This window comes from Macrosteles quadrilineatus, unplaced genomic scaffold, assembly GCF_028750875.1.
Source record: "Macrosteles quadrilineatus isolate MER2022 unplaced genomic scaffold, UCM_ALF_1.0 Scaffold_2__2_contigs__length_208266976, whole genome shotgun sequence".
Taxonomy (NCBI): domain Eukaryota; kingdom Metazoa; phylum Arthropoda; class Insecta; order Hemiptera; family Cicadellidae; genus Macrosteles; species Macrosteles quadrilineatus.
Window position 1 is genome coordinate 174,686,457 of NW_026542595.1, and position 26,072 is coordinate 174,712,528.

At 40.4% G+C, this 26,072-nt stretch overlaps 1 protein-coding gene across 1 annotated transcript in view; it reads right to left on the minus strand.

The window, feature by feature from the left end:
* The window catches only part of LOC128987233 (cadherin-related tumor suppressor-like), a 208,059-nt gene that overhangs the window by 12,303 nt on the left and 169,684 nt on the right, over nucleotides 1-26,072 (minus strand). The window contains exons 6-9 of the mRNA XM_054407983.1: nucleotides 24,294-24,716; nucleotides 23,574-24,084; nucleotides 2,652-2,832; nucleotides 129-382 (exon numbers count right to left, since the gene is read on the minus strand). Coding sequence (XP_054263958.1) covers nucleotides 129-382; nucleotides 2,652-2,832; nucleotides 23,574-24,084; nucleotides 24,294-24,716 — 1,369 coding nt within the window. The remainder of the gene's footprint in view (nucleotides 1-128; nucleotides 383-2,651; nucleotides 2,833-23,573; nucleotides 24,085-24,293; nucleotides 24,717-26,072) is intronic.

Sequence of the window (26,072 nt, forward strand, 5' to 3'; positions counted from 1 at the left end):
TTTGGAAACCACCTCACATTATAAGTGAAATTTTCTTTTTACAGCTCCAAAAACATTCCTCATTCTTGTTCTTTAACTCTAAAAATCGAATGTTTAGCCCAAACCAACCAGGTTGCTGTCGCACTTACCAGGCATGGTGCGGTCAGGAATATGCACGGTGTAGCCTGCCGAGGCGAACTGTGGAGCGTTGTCGTTATCGTCAGTGACAGTGACTGTGAGGTTGACAGCCGTGGCTCGTGGCTCAGTGACACTACAGTCTTGTGCTACTAAGGTGAGGTAGTAAACTCCGACTTCCTCCCGGTCCAGGGATACTGTGGTTGTTACGAGACCAGAGTCGCTGTCCACTGAAAACCTCTCCATGTTCTCCCCAAGTAGACTGTATCTGTGGACAAGAATGATGCATTAGTTGTATGACTTGGGGGGAAATAAGGTTTCGTTATCTAAACAATCTTGTTCTAGGACTTAAAGTCATTTTTGAGAAGCTAATATTTTACGACTGTTGGGTAGTTCATTAATTGACAAAATGTCAGATAAAAACTTTGATGGAAGCAATTTTTCTCAGGATATAATCAGGAATCTTCATATTCAAAGATCAGTGCCTTAACAACTCAGATACATATATAAATAACCCAAAATCCTGTTGAAAGATTACATAAAATTTTGTCTCATGTCAAACTTATTTTACGGAATTTTATTTTTTACTATTTGTACTAATCACTATTTGTACCGTTTTCTTTCAGGGATATCACACTTTTTATTGCCTTGTTCAGTGGGTAAATGGGTTAATAAACGTTCCTTAAGAGATGTAATAGCTGTATGTATCCTCTTAAAATACCTACATTCGTATGGTCGCCATTTCATAAGAAAGTACAAAAGTATAAAGTACTTATGTAAATTTAGCAGTTTAAATTAGTTTGAATTATTAAAAAGTGTCAATTATCACATCTATTTATAAGTCCATTATTATTTTAATAAGCTATTAAAAACAATCCTCTTTAAGATTACCCAAAACATTCATCTTGTCAATCAATAAGCCTGTTACTAATGGAAACATCAAACTGTTCAGCATTTTCTCTGTGATTTTATCAAGAAAACAGAAAAGCTTACAAATGTGCACTTCAAGGGTGGGGGGGATGTACTACAGGGATTGACCCTTGCTTGACCCCAGTCATATGTCAACAATATGCATTATTGTTTCCACTTTAAGTCATTTAATCAGCACTCTAGTTGAACACAAGTACATTATTCAGTAGCCCAGAACCCAGAGTCATTTATCTACTCAGTCACTGCAGTGTCTGGTGCTAGATGACCTTAGTCTCTACAGATACTCATATTAGGCCTAACTGGTTTTGTTGCTCAATGCACACTCTCTATCTCAGCTTGTTCCATTTGCATTTGAATTGTGTGATTATTTAGTGTCTATTACTTATTTGATAAGGGGACATTTCAGAACAGTTCAGCTAACTGGATAACCACTAACTGTCTGGTTTTGCTCTAGTTTTCTGATATGGAAGTTTGAAATATACTTTTATCATTTAACTGAACTTTCTCAAATTTGTGGATATTTGGTTTCTTTGACTGTATTGAATTGAGTATTGTTTCCAGGTGAGGTAGGTCTAAAATAGATTCATAAAAACAGTAACTGTATCGTATCTAATTGTGTAGCAATATTAAAAAAAGGTTTATATAATATTTTGTCTCGACTAAATATAAATAAACGGATCCCTTCAATTTGTTGTGTTATGAAATGTTGTCCGGAAATAGCTAACCAACAAAGCCGATCAAGAGCCAAATAAAGCTTCTCAATGCACTATGCCAACTTCATCAATTGAAAATTTTGTTTGAATTGAGGTAGAACAACTTTTCCAGTCATTGTATAGGGATGTTGCTAATAAATCTGATACCTATCTATTAGTATATAAGACATAATTTTTAGCCACAATTGCATCATAAACCATCAACCTGATTTACTTGACAACTTTCATAATGTATAAATCATAAACTCGTCTAAGTCGAAACTAATCAATAGCCCATAAAGCAATTAAGATGTAAACTCCAAGGTCTCCTACCCAGTACCAGAGCAAGAGTAATGCAGGCATAAGGTCATTTGAGTTGGCTTTCTCACAGCCCACGCATCATGCGCATTGCAACTGCAAGTGTTGACATGTTTATGTATCCAGTTGTATGCATTTTTCTTCCCGTTGTGGATAAATTAAAGGTTATGAAAGCGAAAGGACGTTTTGCAATCATGTGTGAGAAAGATGTTTATGAAAGAGCACAAATGTTGATTAATATTTAATAGTGAAAACTGTAGAAAAACATTACTTGATACTTTTTTTACAAAAAGTGTATTTTTTGCATGAGAAAAACTGACGTGTAACTGAATTGGTGCTTCATTTTTTATACATATCTTTTAAGAGCAAACGTCAGTGGCATTTGTAATGACGTAATCACAAACACTTTCTTGGAAAAGCGGCATAAACCCTTGAGTTTATTTAAATTTATTTAGATATGCTGATCACACAAGATGCAAAATTCCCTCATGCAACATATTCAATTCATCTTCTTTTACACTAAAGTTATGCTGGAATTTTTTTTTTCATTCGTAAAGCAACCTTGACAAGTGAAATTTCAGTAGGGTTTCCATTTACCTAATCTTAGCATTTAAGCCAGCATCCTTATCCTGAGCGTGGGCCTGTAGCACAGAGGTTCCCGAGGGAAGATTTTCCGCTACCGAGACAGAGTAGACCTGCCGCTCAAACTCCGGACTGTGGTCGTTGACGTCCTGAACAACTACATGGACAGTCCCAGCCCCAGTCAGAGGAGGTGTACCTGAAAACACAAACGTTAGATATTAAGTATTTAAAAAATGAATACTAGATTACCACATTCAATGACGCCAACTCTAGGATGTTTAGAGCGTTGAATGGATGAGATGACAAGTTTGTTACTGACTAACAGAATAAGATCAGCTAGTTTTAGAGCCAGGACTATGTTTTGAAAGCCCAAAGATCAACGACGGCTGAGTTCCCCAGCTATACCTGGAATTGAGGATTGAATGCAAGGATCCATAATCTGTTACTTGTGTGAAAAAAAAAAACTTATAGTGTGCACAGCATAAATAAACAACCTACTACAGTACAGTATATAATATCTTTGACACCCTTGCCGTTATGAAATATTGTTGTTTATAGTAGAATAAAAATTTACAGCATTTTTCAGTAAATTAAGATATTTATTGCTAAGGTCTTACAAAAAATTTCAGAACTATAGTGTAAAAGTATTGTTTTGCAAATTTGTATGACGTATTGTAACAATGTTGACACATACTGTATTGTAATGGATGGACTTTAGATTTATCTAATAGCGTTATTACCTAAAGAGTACTGTAGGTACTTTCTAAAATGTTAGAAAACCTAATAAAATTAAAATAAGCCTAAAATTTGCAAGATTAAGAATTATGTATCCTTTCCAAACTGGATATTTTATGAAGATCCTACCTGTCCGGTAATTTTATAGCATGATCTGAGTAATGTTTTTCTTTTTTTTTTTGTACACTTCCAAGACGTAGCCCATCCTTCTCAAGGATGGGATGTGGGAAAAGCGAGTAGAAAGAGCGGCGTAGGAGTACCGCCGTGACGTAACCTTGAACCTATCATGATTCTGTCATGGCAGGCCGAGCCGCCATATGGTTACTGGCGAATTGATGGACCGTCCTACATCCCACAGGCAACATGATTAGCGAGAGCAGCTCCAAGTAGATAGGTTTGGTGGGAAATTCAAAACTTGAGAAAACTGTTGGTAAATCAAGTAAACACTATACGTTTCAAGATCTGACCCCGTGATTACGTCTTCATTAGAAAGTGATTTGTTTATTTTTATCTACATCAAAATTGGAGGATCAAACCTAAAACTGTTAATGGCCTCTTAGAAAACTGCGGTCACAAAAGGGTGTGTATGAATTAAATACCCACGTTGTCCTGGGTACGTCAGCACACCATTACAAATTTAAACGTATCAACTTCATAACTTTACAAGGATTTGTCCACCTTAGATGATGAAATATCTGACTGTATATCCCAGGAAACGTCAATGGTCAAATAAAATACGCACATAACGCGCACCATATGCAGGATATCCGTGGGCGTAGCAATTTCCCATGATAGTAGGTATTCTGTCTAGCTTGTCCTTGCTGACTCCCTCTACACCACATTCACTTTTACTAATGATAACGATCATGACTAATTGTATGCTAATGAAAAGGTTTATCTGTAAAACGCAAGCATTGAAACGGGATTTTAATGGGACAAAGAGCTAAATCATCAAGTCACAATGCCATAATTGCCTAGTTCTGGCCGCCCATATCTTAATGTCACTCGTGCATGAGATCACGTACGTGCAGACATCTCCCGCCAAATGTGCGACATTCTAGAAACTGTCATCACATCAATATCTGGCGGGAAACAATCGATCGATTATCCGTCTCGGGTCAACGGCGTGATTGTTTATTGTCATGTCGAACCGTATTTATTGAAATTGTTGAGCGACAATATTCTCGTAGGAGTCGCGTAAATCTGGGTACAGGCCTACGTGTGTTGAGTGGTAGTGGGCTCGGGCCCCTAATGAGCCACTGCTACTGACTTTATAGGCCCGTCAGCGGCCGATGAGCCTACGACAGACGCTACATTGGTTTTGGACGGCTGTAAAGCATCGGGTTTATTCGTTGACAGCAGTTTGCTTCAAAGTGTGACAATTTGTGACGACTTCCTTTGAGAACCCAGTGATAAACGAGCTTTGCAAATATGTTCTTTATTGTTCAAATTAAGATCCAAATTATCGACTTGGCAAGCTAATAATGCGTCATCATCGTTGTACAAGATAGAAGTATATTCAAGTACTGCAAAGTTACGAGAGAAATACAGAAACAATCCAAAGCTTCATTCTATGCACTAACACGATTGAACTATAAATGTTAATGATCAGAAAGACAAATGTTCCACTTCGATGATTTAGTGTTCGATTAACGCACATATTACAAAGGCAAATGACAAGTCGGATAAAATATTAACAAAATTAACATTTGTAATAGTTGCACTGAAACGTCACTTTACAAGTTCATATAAATTTAATGGCAACGAAGTTGCCAACAGTTTGCAGAAATCAGAAATGTATTGAACACCCACACGAATGGTTCGGTGAAGGTTGTGTTGCTGTTGTGTGTGCCTCAGCCAGGTCGTGAACAAGGCAAGGTATCGCTGTCAACTCCCAGTAGGTATTGGGAATAGCTCTCAAACTCACTCGACGTTTTGACGACCTTCGGATGTCAAATACTCGTTGATTTGTTCCAGTAAAAACTTTATAAAAATCCACAATAGGTGCTGACCGAACAATGTCTACGATGACAGCGCAGTCGGTAGTTATCATGACCTTTGAACACTTCAAGTGTTGGAGCGTGGAAAAAGAAAACTTGGATGAAAAGTCAAAGTGCATACACAGAGCCTCTTCTATACAAGACCGGGAGGGTCTTCCTACTTGAGCTCCAGATTTGTATAATTCCTAAGAGGAGGAGCAAACACAAGTTAAAATATTCTATTGGAGAGGAGAGGATGACTGGGGCTTTATAGCTACTTCAGGCCAGACCTCAAAGTCAACATTCCGCAGTGCTACAATGCCCGTCTGACAGAGCAACGTTCGGCCGACAACTTCTATAGAGCGTATTGGAGGTGTCTGAAAACGGACGTGAGCTGAAATCTATGCTTCATTTCCAAACATTGTGCGAACAGTGTATTTTGTTGTTATGATGATCGATTAATGCAGATTATCATTTTACCAACCATCAACCTGGATATTTTTAGAGTACTAATTTGTGGTGGTAACATATTAAACTCTACAACTAAACTCCACTAAAATAAGAACATCATAAAGTGACGGTAATTGCTGGGAAGTTCCAAATTAAACTTCCTGGTTCTAAATAGTTCAAGAGTTCAAGGAAGCAGCCAAATATTTGACGAGCAATGGTCAGGCCTTGAAGATAACATGTTGAACTACCACTCTCGACATCTTAATGTAGGAAATCGAAGATGGAAAACAATGGTTGGTTAAATCTCAAGGAAAGATCAATTGAACCTTCAGTACTCAGTAGTTATGATGGCTCCGGGTATCTGACCATCACCCAAGACCCGAGGGCGGCAACCGGCGGACTCAGAGGAGTCGGTAGTCGTCCGTCTTGTTTATACTTGTGTACAACCGTGGTCGAGAAGAATACCGGTTGACATGTGTCAGAAGCAGCGGAGCGGACAGCAGATACGGTGCGCCGTCGCTACAATTAATGAACTCCTTTCCAAAATATGACGCAAATTAACGATTCCGATGCGGAGCCTGGAAGGGTGAAACATTTAAATAAATAAGTGGGCGGCGGCGTGTCCCGAGTGTCCGTGTCCGAGCATTCGTCTCAGCGTGTCACGGCGACGGAGAGCCCCGAGCGACACCAACTAACCGCAAATTCGATCACCGATTGAGGCATCGCGTTCCGTTCGTTCGCATTCCGCGTTCCTCAGTTCCTCATCTATGCTAATACACCGGTGCAGCTCGACGATTCGTCATTCAAAAATCCTCCAATAAGTCATGAGCCGTTCCCGTGACGCTGAAATATCGGTATGAGCCGACATACGTCTTGTCCAACGTTTAATTTGTCTCGGCTGTGGTTTTGTAGTTCTCCGGCCAAAATGCATTTTTCTTTGTTGAGTGGTTTGACCTCAGATATGTTGATCGGTGTACGCTATGTATAACACTCTGAGAGTGAATTATATTTGTACGAGCATTAGTAAATATTACGGTCGTTTCTAAGGTTCCCAAACACTTAACTGACAGTTGGTCAGTCCCTTTATTTACTCTTAAGATGAGAGTTATGCACTAGAGACGATCGAAGACTGATGCATTATAGAAACATTGGATTAGCAAAATGACATACGATCAATTAGACTTTGACTTAATTACTTGGAAAACGAAGTGAAGAATGAAGTCGTTGACATAAGTGAGGAACTGACCCTGAAACTTAGCAAATATTTAGCTTCCGACCCTGTTTTGGCCAGCACCAGCTGCCCTCAGATAGATTCTCATTCGTGCAGTGTAGAACATGAAAACTTCAATTCGCCAAATTTGTCAATGAAGGGCGACAGTACATGTACTATCAATGATATAAGTATAATTTATAGGTATCCGCAATAAGTAAATGCTAACATTTTTTTCATTGGAACTTTCGTCCCATTTCAATGTTTCTAAGAGTCGCGTATTTCCAAAATCATCTACACACCGTGATGTCAAGTAAGAATTCCAAGCATGACATGACTCGTATGACATATTTCAAATATACCTACGACTGCATGTCATTATTTCAAGTATGCTATAAAACTCAACGCTTGCCATAAACCCACTCACAGACCGGCGACGGCGAGTCAAGTCCATCCTCATTCAAATACAATGTTTGAATCGGACTCAGTCGCTTTGCAAGTTGCCACTGCACTGACGGACTAGATGTACAGATAAGTCTGTGACTGGCGCGGTTAAACGTATGTAAATGGTAAGGCAGACATATCCGCCTATTAGGCCGCCTCACCGCATTGGCTGCCGCTCCTCATTTTCTTATTGGTTATTAAAATCATTTTGGCCAATTAGAGTGCCGATCAGCCCATTGATTATGTTTACACGGGATCTGATAAGTTATTTTATAGAGTCGCAAGAGTTCTGGACGCCATCTTGCCCCTTCTTCGGCCATTTTATTCTTCTTTACAAGAAATTACATTGTAAATTGGTAGGAGATGGATGCAGGAGCAGGTATTTGTAGAAACGCCTAGACTGTTCAAGTAGAACGAATACTAGATAGGCGAGGCCTATATTAAGATAACCGCAGCCTACTCATATTGAAAAACTAAAATACAATTGAACCCAAGCTTCGCAAAGGGTTTCGAATTTTATGATGACACGTTTGCAAGTTACAACAGTTCGAAAGTGCAATTGCGTTTTTACAGACACTTGGGATTTGAGATTGTGAAAATATTTATTACATCTCTTCAAATCTATTTCATTTTCAAGTTCAGATTCCCGCAAAAGGATGGCTTGTCGTCAAGGACATCTAGAAGATACGCAATTTGGTGGATCAATTAGTCACTAAATGCATTTTGAACATATTATAATAGCAATTCCCCTCAGACGAAACATACTATCAAAAAAGATTCCTAAAAACCACCAAAGAAATTGATACTAAAAGCTTGGCCTGCCAATGAAGATCATAGTGACGATTCCCTCAATCAGAAGACTACTATGCGATAGTGCCTCCTGGGGGCTGTGCTGCTATGCATGAAGACAAGAAACAGATCCAGACAAATGTGCAAAGTCTTACCTTGGTTGGTACACAATCGTTCTACTTCTAGCTCTAGGACATTTGATCGTCCCGATTTGACGTCCCATTCCTGCTTCCAATGTGGTCTAAATGCTCAATGTATTGGAAAACCATTCGATTCCTATCCATACACTCTCCAAAATGGTATTTGGAATTCTGTTTCTTATAGTGACATTTGTTGTTCGTTCATCCTTACTCATCCTACACTCATCCTTCACTCATATTTGGGTTAAAATACGCACATAGTGGCGTCCCCATCTTAACTAATTGATAATTGATAATTGTTAAATTTTCAAAGAAATAAGATCAAATACAAAACAAAAAGAATGAACAAGCTAATTGGAATTTTAAGTTTTCTCAATATAAATATTCGACCATCAAATCCATAATTAGTTGAGAGAGGAATGCCACTCGGACGAAGCATTTCGTGGGTAAAAATGTGAAGAATCCGACCACGTAGGAGGAAAGGGCGGCACCGGAAGTCGTCACGATTGGGGGCTAATCAATTAGCAGGCGCATTTCCGGTAAAAATGGTGGCTCCCGTGGAAAATTAGCATATAGTACAATAGAACATACTGGTACAAGTGGCAGACAGCGATGGCGGACTGGCCCCTCCCAGCAATTTGAGGACGGCCTCCATTGGCCTACGTGGGTCTGGGTACTCATAGTCGACGATTATTTCTCACCGATATACAAATATCCCCCTCCAAGACCGGCGGCGACGAGAGGCAAGAGGAAGCAGAGGCGTCCGGGGTCTGGAGGTGACGAACAGGGAAGGGAAGGGAAATCACTCCCTGGGGTTGTATTTCACGCATCCAAGGACAAATTCAACATAACACAATTCCCGACAACAATGGAACATACATGCAATGACACTGGACAATGGAGCTGTTATGTTTGTGCATGTTAAGTTGCGGCGGAGATAGCAGATGATTGGTCTGTGTTGTGATTCAAATACAGTAATAGAATGAATTACGAATGCGAGCCCGTGCTGAGATTGACTGAATGTACAGTGCAGGATATTATCACTTATTGGGAAACTGAAAGAAATTATTCATTATACATTAAAGTGGTTGATGGCGTTTTAAGATTAACACAATTAAGAAGCAATAAATTTTATTTTACCATCAAACGAAGCTGTTGATGGAACATTATCGAACTTGGGAGTACTCGCACTGTTGAAAAAATCTCGCCAAAAGGTTCAAACTTCCATTAACTAATATTTCCAAATCTTCAAAATTCATAGCGTGGATCGTTTGGGTGATTAAATTATGAGGACCAGGATATGACAAAGGCGCGCGTTGACAAGTGGTGATGTCATGGCCAAACCTCCAAGTCAAGTGATTAATATTAAAGTTGTTTCACGGGCGCTTGTTTACAGAATTTTGAATAATTATGAACCATCGGTGTTTTGATTCGCATGAATAATACAATGCTTTCGCCTGACCACTGAAGATGATGTCAAGTTTACAAAGAGTGTGTTAAAATATGCTTTAAACACTTGGAAGTTTAGTTCATTTGCTTTTGAAAATTCCTCAGAATGTATAAACGTTATACAAACTCTCACACATATTTGTTGATTTATTGTTGATTACGTGGTAGAAAGATGTTTCGCTGCTAATCATTAACAGAAAGCGTTTTAGAGACCCTACATAAGTATAGGTGGGCCAACTCTCAAGTAGATTTCCTGTGTGATGCCGTGCGAACTAATTGGCGAGCTGTTGATGATTGATCTCTAGCCTATACAGGGGTTGGTGCAACGATGCAAATATGTCATCTAATCTGCCAAATTAAAACTGGCCAGTTGACAATTTATCGGTTAGAGTATGTTTATATGAGTATTGACATTTTAAAATATCGATGGTTTGATCAAACAATGATGTGCTCCGATTCCGATTCCTCAACAACAACCAGCTGAGTTCAAACAAGAAACCTTCAGACCGTCAAATCTTACATAAATAGTTGAATCCGATTATTACGAATTTAAGAGGCACTTACGAAATCAAATACCAACACTATTGAATGATTTCCAGTTAAAGTTGTCCGGAACACATGAGCAGCTGGAGAGCCTCCAGTAGCGCCGTCTCCAGCCCAGCCAAGCTACAGCTGGTACAGGTAATGACTGCGACATGGCTCGACAGTTATTGTTCCGTTTGGATTCGGTAATGATTCAACTGCTAATCAACGGCTATTCGTTTCTTTGGAATATCTAATAAGCGGTCTGCAAGGAAGTGACGAGTCTTGCAGCGATCACGACTCTTCTCCTTCGTCCTGCAGAGTGCAGCATGTGTCAAGGCCAAGCACTTGGGTTAGAAGATTGCATTGCAGATGCACTGGTTCACATGATCTCGGCCGGAATCTGTTGATGATCCTAAATTCTTCTATGGAAATTGGTTGATTTGGATATGATAGATTGTGTATCAAAAGGTATAACATATTTGTAAACCAACTGAGTCTCGTAAAGAAAACATCCTGAATATACGATCAAACATTCAAGATGAAAATTGAAAAAATACCATTCCTCGAACATTGCATTGCGCCGTTTGTTTGTACAACTACTACCAAACTATTGATGGAGTATGAACACTTAAGACCTTAACCTTCAGATAAATTATCAGCTTAATAGAATCTAAATGCCTTAGCAAATCAACCTTGACAAGCCGTTGCAATGGTCAACGTTGATGCATAAATAGCAATGCAACGGAACACAGTATTATATAGGCTAGAACTTGACAAATAACAGGCGTGACAGGTGCTATTATGACAGCCACTGCAGGGTATGGCAGATACATGCGCTTGTGGTGCATTGGACACGCCCCTCTTGTAATTGTGGACTTGATGTTTTACTTGAGAAACTAATCCCAGCAGCCAACTTAATATGTGAACGATTTTTATGTAGGCAAGGTTTCAGGGATATACAACATGGTTATGCCGTTTAAAAGTCTACGCGAGTATTTCTAGCATTGACGCATGAAGTTTGCTTATTCTTTAGACAATTTAGTTTGGAGAAAGATATTTTAATAATAAGTTGTCAGTTTTGTTTGAATGTCTACTCCCATTTGAACCGCTAACTTCACACTTTGCTAAATAGACCCTAAATAAGCCGATATTTTAAACAGTCACTGTTGCTCTTTTCATTTTTCATCATGGTTGCAAATACCAATCCCTTCAAAGTGTTGTACATAATGAGTCTAAACGCCCATCAAAACTGGATACTGATCAATAATAATACTCATTAGTATATTTTCACCTAGAGCTACACAGTACAGTAGTGGCTTCAAATATATGGTAGCATCAAAGGCGATTTGCAACTATTAGATCGCGATATGACCAAGTTATGCATTCGAGATGTTCTTTCAACTTTTAAACATCGCTAGTTGGATAGCAGGCCAATGACCAATACTGTACTATTTAAGCTGCAAAACTGATAGCAATTCATCACCAGATCAGAGGATCAGTGAGGAATTGTTCGCTCTTTTTCTTTTCTCTCTCCCTCGTACGTAGCAGGTGGCTGGGTGGCTGGTCCCGTATTTGTCCAGTGGTCACGCTAGCCAAGCATTACCTCTGCACAAGTGTTCCTTGGTCTCCAACTGTGACACGTTCACCAGTTTAATTGTCGACCACGAGTGTGCTTGTGTGTGTGCGTGCGTGCGTCCACCACAATGTAAGCGGGAACAATAGACTTGTATTAATGACACTTTGTACCTTTAGCTCCCGATTAGACATACTACGGCTGGCAAAGACTCGCTTTGCTACTTTTGCTGAAAAGGTTTGCTCAGGTTGAATCGAGTCAAGATTTTGAATTAGTTTTAGACCAGACATTTTCAGGTTAAATGTTTTTCTATCGCAGCTAAATCGTTAACCGAGCCTGCAGGCAAATAGGAACTGATCTGAAGGCGCACATCGACTACAAATACGTTATCTCCAGGACAACCCGGTGCTGGTCCAAAAAGTATCCGGGTACAAAATTTTGGGCGATTAAAGTTTACGAGGGCAAGTAAGAAGGAGGGGTCGCCCGCGGGACTGAGGCACAGATTGAGATCGCGACATAACACGCTTGTGGGAGGGTTGGCACAATACAGATCACGATAATCCAGGCTAAAACTGTGAAAAAATAGTCCGCCCGGCGAGCTCTTATCTTTACGACAATGCAAATGATGTAAAACGGTCGCGCGGATACTGCGGAAAATTATAATATTGTATAATAAAAGTGGGACATGTCCGTACGGCAGTAGATCGAATCTCGCATTCCACCCTAGGGCCCGGCGCTGGGCCGTGTAAAGCCGCTTTTTGTTCCTCTTTATTATATACTAGAGGCGCATTAACGCGCGATCTCCGTCAGATATTCCAGTATCCAGTTTATTAATTATACACCGCTGTCCGCTTATTACGGCATTGTCTTTGCCCGGGAATGTAGCGATGTCGATTGTTTTATTGCCGCTAATCGATCATTAACGGGCCTCTTCTGATTTATTCGGCTGTTTGAATTAATTAACTGATTATAAATTAAATTCGGATTGTTATCAGAGTTCTGACGATTATCGCTTCTTTAGAGGTTTCGGTGGGATTTATTTATTGCCGGTTAAAAAAGCGGTACTGGGATTGTGTTTGACTCGATCTAGTCGAGAACGTCGATGAGGCAACACACAGTAACGAAATTTAATTGGTTTTTAGTAAACTATTATAATACTCTACAGCTCCTAGCACTTTCTTCTTCCTACATAAATATTTACTACCTATTAGGACATACGACTGATTTTGTTCTGATTAGATTGTGAAACAATGAGGTGAATCGTCGGAGTAGGTGTGAATCGACGAAGGCACCTCCTAAGTATAGACCTACCTCAAAGTCCAAGATAATGTTCAAATTTGGGTTTCTCTTGATCGGTTCAAATGTGAGTCGTTTTCCCACCGCTTTGCCGGATCACCGGGTGATTCACCGGATCATCAGGTCACATCCGGTCTCGCGCCAACCCGCAATTTGCCAATCATCTGGGCATAAATTACTCATAAATTAATTAACATGATGTAGATGACGCATCCACGCATAACTCCCCGCCTTCTTGTGTGGGTGGAAAGGTGTTTGAAAACAATAATTTCCAGTAATTTTAAGTTCATTGTTGATGATCAAGAAAAGGCACACACTTACAGTTTCTTTCAGGTGTTATCAAGTATGTCCTACCAGCACTCTCACTTGAAGATATAAACGGTCAAGTAAAAGTGTTGAAGCATTACCGAGGAATGGGTTCAGTGCGCGAATTTCCAATAGAAGGCATCACTGGACAATGGGCCAAGAAGTGCCGCATCATCTAACATAATGGTCGGGATAACCGCACCATTCATTGCTACGGGACTGAGGACCGAGCGTCGCTGATATGTTGTAACAGTGACTGCCGCAGTGGCCAGGGACTGATCATATAATCAAACAGCATTTAAATGGAACGGAGATGATTTAATATATGAACAATATTTTCTAGTACGATGATACTTTCTTTTCAAACTGGTAACATTGGAAAACAATTTTGTCGATATTCATTGCCATTTAAATTTATGCAACAGCTAGCTATTTATTGAATGATAAACATATTATTTTAATACGTAGTATATTTTAGGTTTCTGATTATAATGTTTAAGTAAAGTAATGGCATCATAGCTTTTCTGAGTATAACATCAACATAAATGTATTTGTATTTGTAATGGATAGTAATTTTTGGGCTCACACTTTGTCTAATGAGAATCTTCAGCTTCAAATGAGGAAATTATCAAATATTGGTTTACGTAGAATGCACGGCAATGTTCTACATCCCCAATCACGCCCTGGCTAGCGACGCCGCGCATGCGCAGGACCCGCGCCGCGCCACTAGTCACTACGCGCTGCGCTGTAAACATCGGCGCACTGCGCGATATGCAAGCCACCGTGTTTACACAGATCTGGAGATAAGGCAGCGGAATGCCGGTGAGGACCGATGTTTTTGTCTCGGTCAGTACGACCACGGCGAAATGACGAGATCGGATCGGGTTTAAAACATTAGTTTTCATGTCACATCAAAATACCTGGCCGGCTTTGGCGAAATAAAAACAGGAACGCCGAGAATCCCCGAAACCTGCCCGCGAATGCCGCGGCTTTTTCTCCCGGCCCCGTTGACCGGTTCGCTCCGTTTTTTCGTCGTTTAAGACTGTCCGAATTATAAATTCGAGGAACTAATGGCGAAAACATGACAACTTTTTGAGTTATACACCCTATTAGCGGGCCTTAACGATTCGACAAAATTTGTGCAAAAATATACGCGCCGTCGGTTATGGTGCGCAAGAAGCGAGGGAATGCCGACTGTTTGAAGTAAGGCCGCTTAATCGGCACAATAAGAACAGTCCGGTCAGGCTGTTTGTGTTTAAAATATTTTATCAAAGGTTTCGACATAGTAATTACAATGTTGCTGGTTGACTACATTCAACGCGGAATGTCTCTTCTGCAGGGCGCGGGAGTGATCAACAGCAGCGGTGGTAGCGACGGTGACGTTATAAGACAACTTTGTATAAGCGGAAACTTGTCGAAAACGTCCAAAAACTGGTGTGCCAAAGCCCTCGAGTAAATTCAATCTTGAATCAATTGATCAATTCAATGCAATCCAAACCTCTCCCCATTTGACCTCTCCGGCAGAAACTTGTTTCAGCTTCTTGAGTGGACCCGATTTTTAAAATACTTTTTCGAATGCATTAATCCTTTTCGACAATAATTAACAAGAGGCAGCAGAATCTGAAATCCAATTGATACAAATATAATGTATTTCATGATGCTTATGTTAACCAAATATTTTTTAATAACCTATACCTTTTATGAAGTTCTTGATAAGCATTCCTACAACTCTGTAAGTTAAACTATTAAACCGACGCATTTCAAACAACGATGCATTAACATGTCTTGTATAAAGAATTAGCATCTCTCGATTTACGCTAAATATATAACAAGAGCTGGTGGAATGCGCCTAGGGCTCGCTGCGCACTCGTAAAGTCCCTGGACATCGGACTATCTATTAGCCCATAAAATAAGATCCTGCCAGCAATCTTTCTGCGAATTTATATTTAACTGCTGGTCGCATGCATAACGCCATGCATGTTCGGGTTATGGCCGGACATATCCTTCTCAAATCGATAATATTGTTAACCATCTGGAGTTTACTGCCTTCGCATGCACGCCTCACAACTAGAAATAACGGTTCGGTAAGTGCCGTGAATAAATTTTAGTAGGTAAGATCCGTTTTGTGGTTAAATGCGATGGGGATGTATACAAATCCTCATACTCAAATATCCAATCTTGTCAAATCCTGTCAGATCTTTCCTTCTGAAACTCCAAGGTCTATAGTGGCAATAAATAACGAATATTTGTTGAGCCCACGCATCATAAACAAACGAGCGCACAACATTTAATTCCGTGCAGAGGAAAGTAAAAATGCAGCCGGCATGCATCCCGACATGCGACGTCGTTTATTAATATTCATTAACATATTTGTTGCCCTTATTACTCTCATTTAAGGCAGCAGAAAGAGCGCCGTCCATTAAATTAGTTGTGAAATAGTCGCGAACCGTCATCACTCAAGCCAGGTGCTCGTTAATGCAAAAATCTGTCCCATTTGTACAGCGACTTACAAAATGGCGGCGTTTTAATTGTTTTTCACACCGCCAGGAATTTCCGCTTCGGGAGTAAATTAAGATAGAGAAACTGTTGATGTTGGTGATTAGAATGTATAACGGAAAAAAAACTACCCATTGAAGGATCTTGTAGACTAAGCAAATTTATCGTAGGTAGGTTAAAGTTATTATTCAATAAAGTTGATTGTACAAGACTTTTTTTACACTTAAGTGGCAACAATTTTAAGACAATATTTGATATAAGTAAGAGATAAGTGTATATAAAGATTTTCGAGTAAAAAAATCAAATGGATTGTATACATTGTACAATATGTCATCCCACTATTGAGCCACCTCATTTGGTCATTTGGTATTTGGCCCTCTACGATGAATCGCCTCTACAATATTCCTCGTACATATTTCCAATTTACATTTCAATTTTTGCACCACGTCAACCCACAAACCCTGGTTACATAAACTAAAACCAACCCAGCTCTTTATCACACTCCCGGGGGTGAACACAGAACACCCAGCGGTGCGATCCGTCGGAGTGTTTATTGTGCGCATAGTTTGCCCACTCAGTCCCACTCGGTTTGTAAAGTTAGTCACCGGATCGTAAAGTTTTTTCAGCCGAGGAAATAAAGTAATCGCCGTTTTATTACGGCTTTCCGTGAAGTGGCTGCAGCGCCAACTTAAAGCGCCGCCAAGTCGTACAATTTAATGTTTAATTACAGATAAAGTATGTCCGTATAGCCGCGGGTCTCGTAATTGCGGGTAACTTTATATATAGTGCGATTTACGGGTCGAGGAGCATTTCTTTATCGTTCCCTGCAGGCGTAGTTCCATTCATCGGCCGGCTAGACATCTTTTTCCTGGCGAGGGACACGAGCGCGTGTGTGTGTGTGTGCGTGTTGGTGTGTGTGAGCGTGCTGCGTGCTCGCGTGACGACCCAGACGCATGTGAAAAGACCTGTCTCGGCGTCCGCAGAGCTGCATGTGTTTAACCTTCAGTGAAATTTATAATTACAGTATCAGAGTTTGGGATGGGGGTTGTAGCAGTCACCATTGCAAAATATTTTGTAAACCCCAGTAGGTAGCTACTGTTATAAAATATTTCGTTTTGTACAGCCCACATAAAAAAAAACACTTTCTACAGAGGAATTTTCTTAGGAAAAGCAATTATTAACAACATTGTAGCATACAGTAGTGACTTTTCAATGGACAGAATTAGAGGTATAAAATGTATTTTTTACAATGGTAAACTTCAATGATAATTCTTAATTTCAGATTTTACCACAATAGAAACCGTTGAAAATGTGTGAATCAAAAACGTCCAATCAACTCAACCCAAAAATGTACATATTTTCATCCCAAAGTGCGTAAGATATTGCAAGAAAAAGAAGTGCATTGCCCAACCAGGTCGGTAGTACGGGTGCGTCATCCATTGATGTAAATGCGCATAGTTTTCTCGCTGATTGTATTCAAATGAGGCGAGTAAGTCTGTGCAGTCAAGCAACAAACACCCCATTGACAGAAGGGCCACATTTTAATTTAATTGGGTGCAATGCCATAAGGCGCAGTCTCAGTACGCAGTGAAGACGCAGCACGCATACGTGGAGACAACGCATGCTCAAGGACAGTAGCCGCGCGGATGGGCTATAAATAAGAAGGGCTTAGCATAAGCACGCAGATATGGCATTGGGTCGCCCTGATTGCCCCATTGAGCAATTCTCTTTCCTATTGTGCCTTGTAGCAGTTAACACGTTATTGCTGGTCTGTTGGAAAGTGTTTACTGATTGGTTTTGAGTTTCCGTTTACGTTTACGAGACAACTGGCATTTCTACTTATTGTTCTTTGTTTAGTGTCAGACATTTGCTATCACTTGCATTTTCCTATCGGTAGCCACAGGTTATTGAATGAAATAACCAGAGTTTTTAAAGTGGAGTATTTGTTACTAATCGTTTCAATTTTCTAGGCTCTCAAGCTTTGCAGAAGATACTATCGTGTAAAAGAGTATCTGAAACATTACTGCAGATCAATCTGCAGCACTTATTTGTATGAACGATACATCTTTTTGCATTGGTTACAATTGTACTGTAATGCATCGGTAAGACCACCCACTGCTTTGCCAACTGTTATTGCATTTTGAAGGTTAGTACTCATAAAAAATATATGTGACGAAATAAAAAACATAAATAATTGAAACCCCAATTAAAAATTTGACTTATCGTGGCTTAGATATAGGTAAGCTATCATAAAATTAAGTCTAGGAGTAAAAGTAAACGCAAACTAAAAGTTTGAACTGTTTCCCATAGACATTTACAGCCTGTTAGAGTTTAAAGAGTACTGTCAGCATTTTAATTGAGAGAATATCTTCATTGACCGTTAAGAACGCGGCCTTTTTAAAATCCTCATCGCTCCGACAGTCCCGGATAGCCCGGGTGTTAGAGGCCGGAGAAGGCGTCACCATGTATCACTACTTAGTATCGTGTTACCGGATTTGATCCGGTATCAACTGTCCAAGAACGCGCTACAAAGAAAAGTGCATGAGACAGCCTTTTTCCTAGGGAATGTTATTTCTCTATTTGGTCTGACAATTTCAGTCTTATATTGCATCAAGGAAATGGGGTTTCTTATTTCGACAGGTCTTGCAAGTTAAACAAACAACCACCAATCATAAGTCAAGAGGGCGAATATTACCAAGACCACTCTGTAGACTAAAAACCCAAAATACTTCCTTTTCTCCTACATATCCAAATCCATCGCTGCATTTACTGACCAGACCAGAGTAAATATGTCGGAGTCAACAGACTGATTTACATCCTTAGAAGATCAAACTCTTTCCCTTTCTCTTCTATTCCATCCTCTCGCCCACCGACCGGACCAGAAGCGACCAGATAGACCAACCTCCTCGGAGGACCCAATTGTCATCTTTCTCGACCCGAATTCTATTCCATCCTCTCGCCCACCGACCGTACCAGAAGGGACCAGATAGACCAGATAGAGGAGGTGGGCAACCTCCTCGGAGGACCCAATTGTCATCTTTCTCTACCCGAATTCTATTCCATCCCACATCCATCGACAGGGTCAAATGCGTCCGGATGGCCTAAAATCCCCTGAGAACCCAATTATTTCAAATTTTCTAAACCAACTTCTATTCCATTCCATCCACTGAACCAGGTACCGCCGGATGGATTAACGACCTCAAGGACCCAATTCTCTCCAACCCTCCATCCCCTGACCAGATCCGGTGAGACGAAGCATACCGGATCACCGGATTGATATACCCGGCGAACGCCCCGAGCAGACACAAATCACGTGACCGTTAGTGATTTATACAAATAGCAATCTAATTGTAGCCCCGGCTCTGCTGTTGGCGCACGATTACCCCGGGAAACTAGATCGGTTAAATCCAGCTAAATGATATTATTACACTGCGGCAGAGCTCATCAATTATGTGTAACGATGAATTCTACTTCCATACACGCTTTTTCTACCAGGAGATTCATGATCGGCGGACTCGCTTGTGGCGGTTGGTGCAACCGAGCCTGGTGGAACGGGCTGCTTTTGTTAAGATTTGTTCGAAAATGTTCAAAGGGCAGTTTTTTATAATGGAGATTTTAATTGCTTTAAAGTGTGATGTAATAATGGTATTTATGTGGATTAGCAACTTTTATCGTAACAGCACAAATTATTAGATACGAGCATACGCTGTGAAACATCTTCTTCCCTTTGTCCCAAAATTAACCTTAATAGTGTAGACTAAAGAATCCGTTACATTTAATGCTAGTCATTTCCCATGGAAATTCCATAGACTAGAGGTTCGGTACCCGATAAGCAACCATGTTGCATAAGATTTATGGCTTTTTGTGGAACAATTTGTATAAAAGTGGGACTGTCACGCCGCGACTATCTGATCTCGCGACTCTCCTTTCACTGCGACGGGAGTCCAGCGTCCAGGGCCGAGGCTCTAACAAGGGAGAGAAGTACAAACTGAAGAGGATTTTGAATGTTTAAATAAAGGAAAGTCGTTCAATATGGGTACAGCTTATTTTTGAATACTAACTGGCATCATGAAAAGAGAAATCTGAGCAGTTCATTGAGGCACTCTATGTATTTGCGTCAAGGCTCTAAACTTTGCATCAGTCAGGATGAACGCTGAAATTGAAACCCAACCAAATAAACGCAATATGTGACAGAAGTGCTCCATTAAAGTGCACTTCTTCAAAACCACCAGACGATCCCACAGACAGTCTTTATCAGCGGACTGAAACAAAGTGCATTGTCGGTTGTGAGAAATTTCAGCAGAGAAGTAGATGGATGTAAGCAGCAGCCATTCAACTAGATGCATTTGTTGGTATCTGGAAGAGTATCGGTGGACACGAAAAATCAATTAATTACCGAGCAATTAGAGATTGGAAGCATTCCACCGATACGAGGACGAGACCACACGCTTAAAAACTGGAATTAATCTTGGCGATTGCAAATAAAAGACGCGGCTGGGGCGAGAGCAGTAGCATACTCCGGGCGGGAGAGAATGCCACCAGCAATGGGCGATAACTCCGGTAGTGGGCAAATAATGGATCCAGGGATATGTCAGTCGTGTCTGGGATACGATTTACTAAGTGTTGTCTGGTGAGAACGAACCGAGGCTGTATTGCCCACCAGCATTTTAGTGACTTAATTCTGAGACACAGGTGTGTTTTATTCCTACCCCTCGGCCAAAACCAAATGAACAGTAACAGCATTTGCTGCAAAAGTTCAATATCAACAATATTTGGAAGGATTTAAGTCTAGTGATAGAGAACAATGATTTTGGGAAATTAAATTACTACATAGCTTTTTTCCTTGCAACCCCTCTTCATGAATAAAATACAGAACCATCGAAAAGGTTCTCCCAGAAAATTGTGTACAAAAGTAAAACAAGGATACTTTTTTACGCCTCCAAAAAAAAAGCTATAGAGAATCCGGTACTTACGTATTAAACGGAGGCCACATTTTGTCAGCGCGCTGCGGCGGTTATGTTAGGTTGGGTTATCATAATAGAAAGTATAACTCGTCTGGTATCGTTCGATTCATAACGAAGCGAGGAAAGTCCTACACACATAATATTTACGATAACCCAACCTAACATAACCGCCGCAGCGCGCTGACAAAATGTGGCCTCCGTTTAATACGTAAGTACCGAGAATCCAATCAATAGTCAATTAACGCAGTTCCCACTAGAAGGTTTTAATAAATATCTGAGTATTACAGATAAAACTAGTTCTGAACAAATTAACAAATACCCAACAATATAACAAATTAGAACAAAGAAAACATGAAAAGTTGGCTGTGAACAAGTTTGCCACAACCGCGCGTCTCTTGAGTGGAGGATAACGCGGCTTGACGAGGGAGCAGTGATAAATTGACCGCTGTCAAGACTCTCTCAGTCCTCAAATTAATTATTTAACACAATGGGGATATTCAAACAGAGACCACGGCACAGAACATTACTGGCATACATTTGAATACGCTTAAGTCTGTGGTCTGCGGCTACGATGGAAATGGGTCAAAATAAATCAACTTTATGAGTTGCGGAAATAGCTTCACTTGTCAACGCAGTAATAAGGAACACAGTTGACAGCGGCGGTGGTTTGAATAGGATTTATTTTACACTTTACAGTAAGCGATAAATATAATAAGACTTAATCGTATAATTATCTTAATATGCGTTCCTTATCCAGGTATATAATAGTAACGACGAGCTATTGAATAGTACCTGGATAATAAGAAGTACTAAAACATAGTAACTGACGAATGGTTTAAAAATGTTAGCTACGTAAACATTCTACATTTGAAAAGATTAATATAACATAAACAGAAGTAGCATTGCGTCTAAGAAGTAAATATGAAATAACAAATTAGTTATTCCTTTGATTACCGGTAAACTAAGCTCTTTAGTGTAATGAAACAATGTCACAGCTAACAATCTGTTTGTATGACACCATTTCAGCCTGTTTCAATGCATCCAAAATAAGTTAATCGACTCAAATTTGAATCCGGTTAAACAACGCATTATTTACGACACAAACGGCAATCAAGAACTAAACATACCATGAAATCATTGTCAACTACACATAACGACCTAAAATGTCGGTGTAAACTACAAAATAGACGCCGAGTGGACTTACATAGCCGATAATGCGATAAGTGACGGATGTAATAAAAAATAATGAGTGAGCCGGGCCGTATTCGAACGCAACGCGCTGCGCATCCAAACAGCTCGGCGCATGCGTGAGGTTTACGCATCTCTAGAGCTATATATCGCGCATAAGGCGGGGGGAGGGGAGAGGGGGTGTGAGTTTTGAATTTCACAACAGTCCCGACGAGAAGCGAGGCCGTAACTCATACTTGTTAACCGGCCGGACTTTTTTATTTTATAGTGTCCAGTGAGAAATACGTTAAATCGTAAAAAATACTAACTGACTCGTGGCTCACTGTAAATTATCGAATAAATTTCGTCATAGTCGCGGCCCGCCAATTACCACGGCGAGGAAATTATAAATATTCCGTAACGGCTGAGGATTTGGACCTCGACACCTTCAGACTCAGGCTCAAGACGCGGTTGTGGCTTAATATGTAAAACTGACAGCTGGAGACGTCCTCGTGTACTAATTACGTGTTTGTGGTAATTATTAACTAATTATATATAACACAAATTCAAAACTCAATACTTAATTGCTTCAAACCCGTACATTTTGAATTGTTTGATCAAGATCTACAGTACCTATTGGTCGTTAGCACCTCCATCTGTATCTGTAACATAACTTCACCATTGCTGCACACCGATCCCTATTTACTTCTCGTATCTCAAAACTATCGTCGACTCCGGGCCGACAAATTCTCATTAAAAACCATTTCTACGATCATTAATCAAAATGAAATGCGGCCTCTCAAATAACAATGACAGAATGGTAAACCCTCACGACGAACGAGGACAGGCGAGCATTAAAAAGTGTTTAATAACGATTCTAGCGCTGGCATTAATGCGCAAGTTGAAAACTCCGACCGGCCTCCAGCTTGGCATTACTCACAAACCAAAACATATATTGAGATCAATTTGTTACGGGCTGGCCGCACGATCCCTGGAGGTGGCGCGCCGACACATGGTCGACAATCCGGTTGGAACCACGGACTACATTGTCTTGGACCATGGTACCTCAACACTTAAGTTGAGTTGCGCGATTAATTGATTCACCAAAACATGGATTGTTGTTTTTCATTTTAAGATAGGTTTGTAATGCATTTTTAACGATGACCTCTTCTTAATTTTTCCTGGACAACAATTATAGCATATTTTCAAACAGTATTACACACTCATTATAATGTTTGCATCCTGTTTTAACGTACGCAAAGCCTAATTTATGGATCTCATAAGCCTGCACATTAGTATTCAACATTTATAAATTATCATAATTTGATATAATCTTCTACTATTTATACCAACAATTCCCAAAAAATAGTGTGACCACCACCGAGAAACCAAGCATGTAAACCAAAAGACTCACCGGTATCCATGGCGACGAGCGTGAGTATGTACTCAGGTTGAACCTCCCTATCTAGAGCCCTCAGCAGCGTGATCTCTCCCGAAGAAGCGTTGATGCGGAAGAGATCAGCATCCCCTTCCTTGAGGAAGTAACGCACTTGTCCGTTGAAAGGCGGAGTATCTGCATCATAGGCTCGTACCGTCAACACGTAACCGTTTGGGGACGGGACTACGTTTTCCATGATATAAGCGATGTACGGCGAGTCCAAAAATGTCGGAGGGTTGTCGTTGATGTCGATAATCGAGATGGAAATGTTAGCACTGTCGTGTCTCACTGATTCATCCGAGTTTCCGGCACAATCTTCAGCGCGAACGGTCAGCACGTAGCGGCTCTTGCGTTCGAAGTTGAGGTTCTTGGCGACACGAACGACTCCCGTGTCCTCGCTGATGCTGAAGTCGCGGTTGTCGTCACCGGCCACGATGGCGTATCGGACACGACCGTTGAGACCCTCGTCCACATCGGTGGCGGACACCTGCAACGATACATTTTGTTACACAAAGACAACCACAAATTGAAAATATTACATCATAATTCTAAATGTTGTGTTCACACATGGTAAAGCTGAGGGCAACCAAAAGCCCAAAAGTTATATAATAAGAGACTCCCAAAATAATCTGTAAGATTTATTGTACTTTTGCATATTTATAGAATAACCTAAACTAGATTGAAAGCAATAATCACCTGTAACACAGATGCTCCGATGCTAGCATTCTCAGCAACAGAAGCCGAGTACTGCTTGGGATCAAACACCGGGCTGTTGTCATTCTCGTCTAGCAGCTTGATGAAGATGTTGGTCCTGGAGAACCTGGGAGGGTCACCTCTGTCCTTGGCCTTGATCTCTAGCGTGTAGTTCGCCCGGGTCTCTCGGTCCAGCCGCCCAGTAACCCTGAGGAGGCCGTCCACAGGTCCCAGAGAGAAGACCCCTGTCACCGCTGGATCGCGGCTGAGAGAGTACTCGATGTAGCTGTTCCTTCCTTCGTCTTTGTCGATCGCCTTGACTGCCAGGACCACGGTGTTGACCGGGATGTTCTCCATCACCGAGGTCTCGTTTGGAGTGATGAACTCGGGTGACATGTCGTTCACGTCCTTCAGCACGATGCTCACCTGGAGTAATGTTGGTGACATTTAGAACATTGCAAAGGTGAAATTATATACACAATACTAACATTCTTCATTTTCTCTAGTAAAATACTTTTCTGAAAAGAAAGAACGATTAATTAAGTGAAATATTTTGGTATTGACTGAATTTATAATATTCAGCTAGTAGCTTGAAAAAATATGACATAAAAAGTATTGCTTTAGCATAAAGAGTTTAGCTGATTAATTGATTAAACAAATGATCGGTCCAATTAAAAGGGTAAAATTATTCGTACACTTCCCTTATATATGTCGACATTGAGAGTCCGAACATATAAGAAGGACTAAGACTTCCAAGTAAGAGAGTTCAATTTGACGGACAGCGAAAATTAACGATTTGGCACCACAGAAGAGAACGAGAAGAAAAAATGCATACTATAAAATACAGAATTGTTTATGCAATTTAAAAGACCGGGAAAATTTATGATGAAAACCCCGGATGCAATAGTTATAGTGTTCTTTGATTGCCCTACAATAAATGAAAAGTGGTATAAAGCAAAAGTTCTTTTAGGGAATCTCATAATTGAAAGTGTCTTCATAACCTCCTTCATATTCTTGCACCTCTGTGATTGGGAATTTAGTTACCGTACTAAAATGAAGAAAAGTGCGTGCAATGAATAAAGTATATTTTGATTTTATTTCACTTAATAAGTAGGCAATACTAAAACGATTTTGACGGAGTTCTGTAAAAACTCAGTTTAACTTATTTTCAACAAACGGTTTCGGTGTACACAATGAATTCAACAACACAGACCTACGTTTAACATTTCCAGCCTATCCCTACACAGACGTGCATAATATCGTAGATGTTTCCCTTTCGACACAACCGTCCGCATAAATTTCACAGCACCGTTATCCTTGAAGACTGGAGGGACGTGGAGAGGCCGGGATGAATAGAAACATTTGAATCTCCAATAGTAGGAACAATAGGGAGGTATTTCGAAAGGTAAACATAGTTAGAGCGGTGTTGGCTTAAGCCTTGTTGGTCGATTGGACAACAGGACTGGGTGAGCTTGTTGACCGACAGGCTGTGTACTCGAGGTAGTCGCTCTCGCTAGCTGCCGTATCTCAACACAAGGTGATATGTGCTACAAAGATGTACTTAATGTTGCGGGAGGTTTGGCAAAAAGTTATGTATGCAGGCCGATATAAATATACATTGCTGTACCGTTAAACAAGGTGGGTATATTTTGACATTTTTGAGGATAGTTCGAAGAATATCTTTAGGACGTGTATTTTTTAGGTTAAAGAAGTTTATTTCATTTCCTTAATGTCAGGGTGGCGTATATGACTCCTAAACAGCATCAAATATGGTGGGAAATG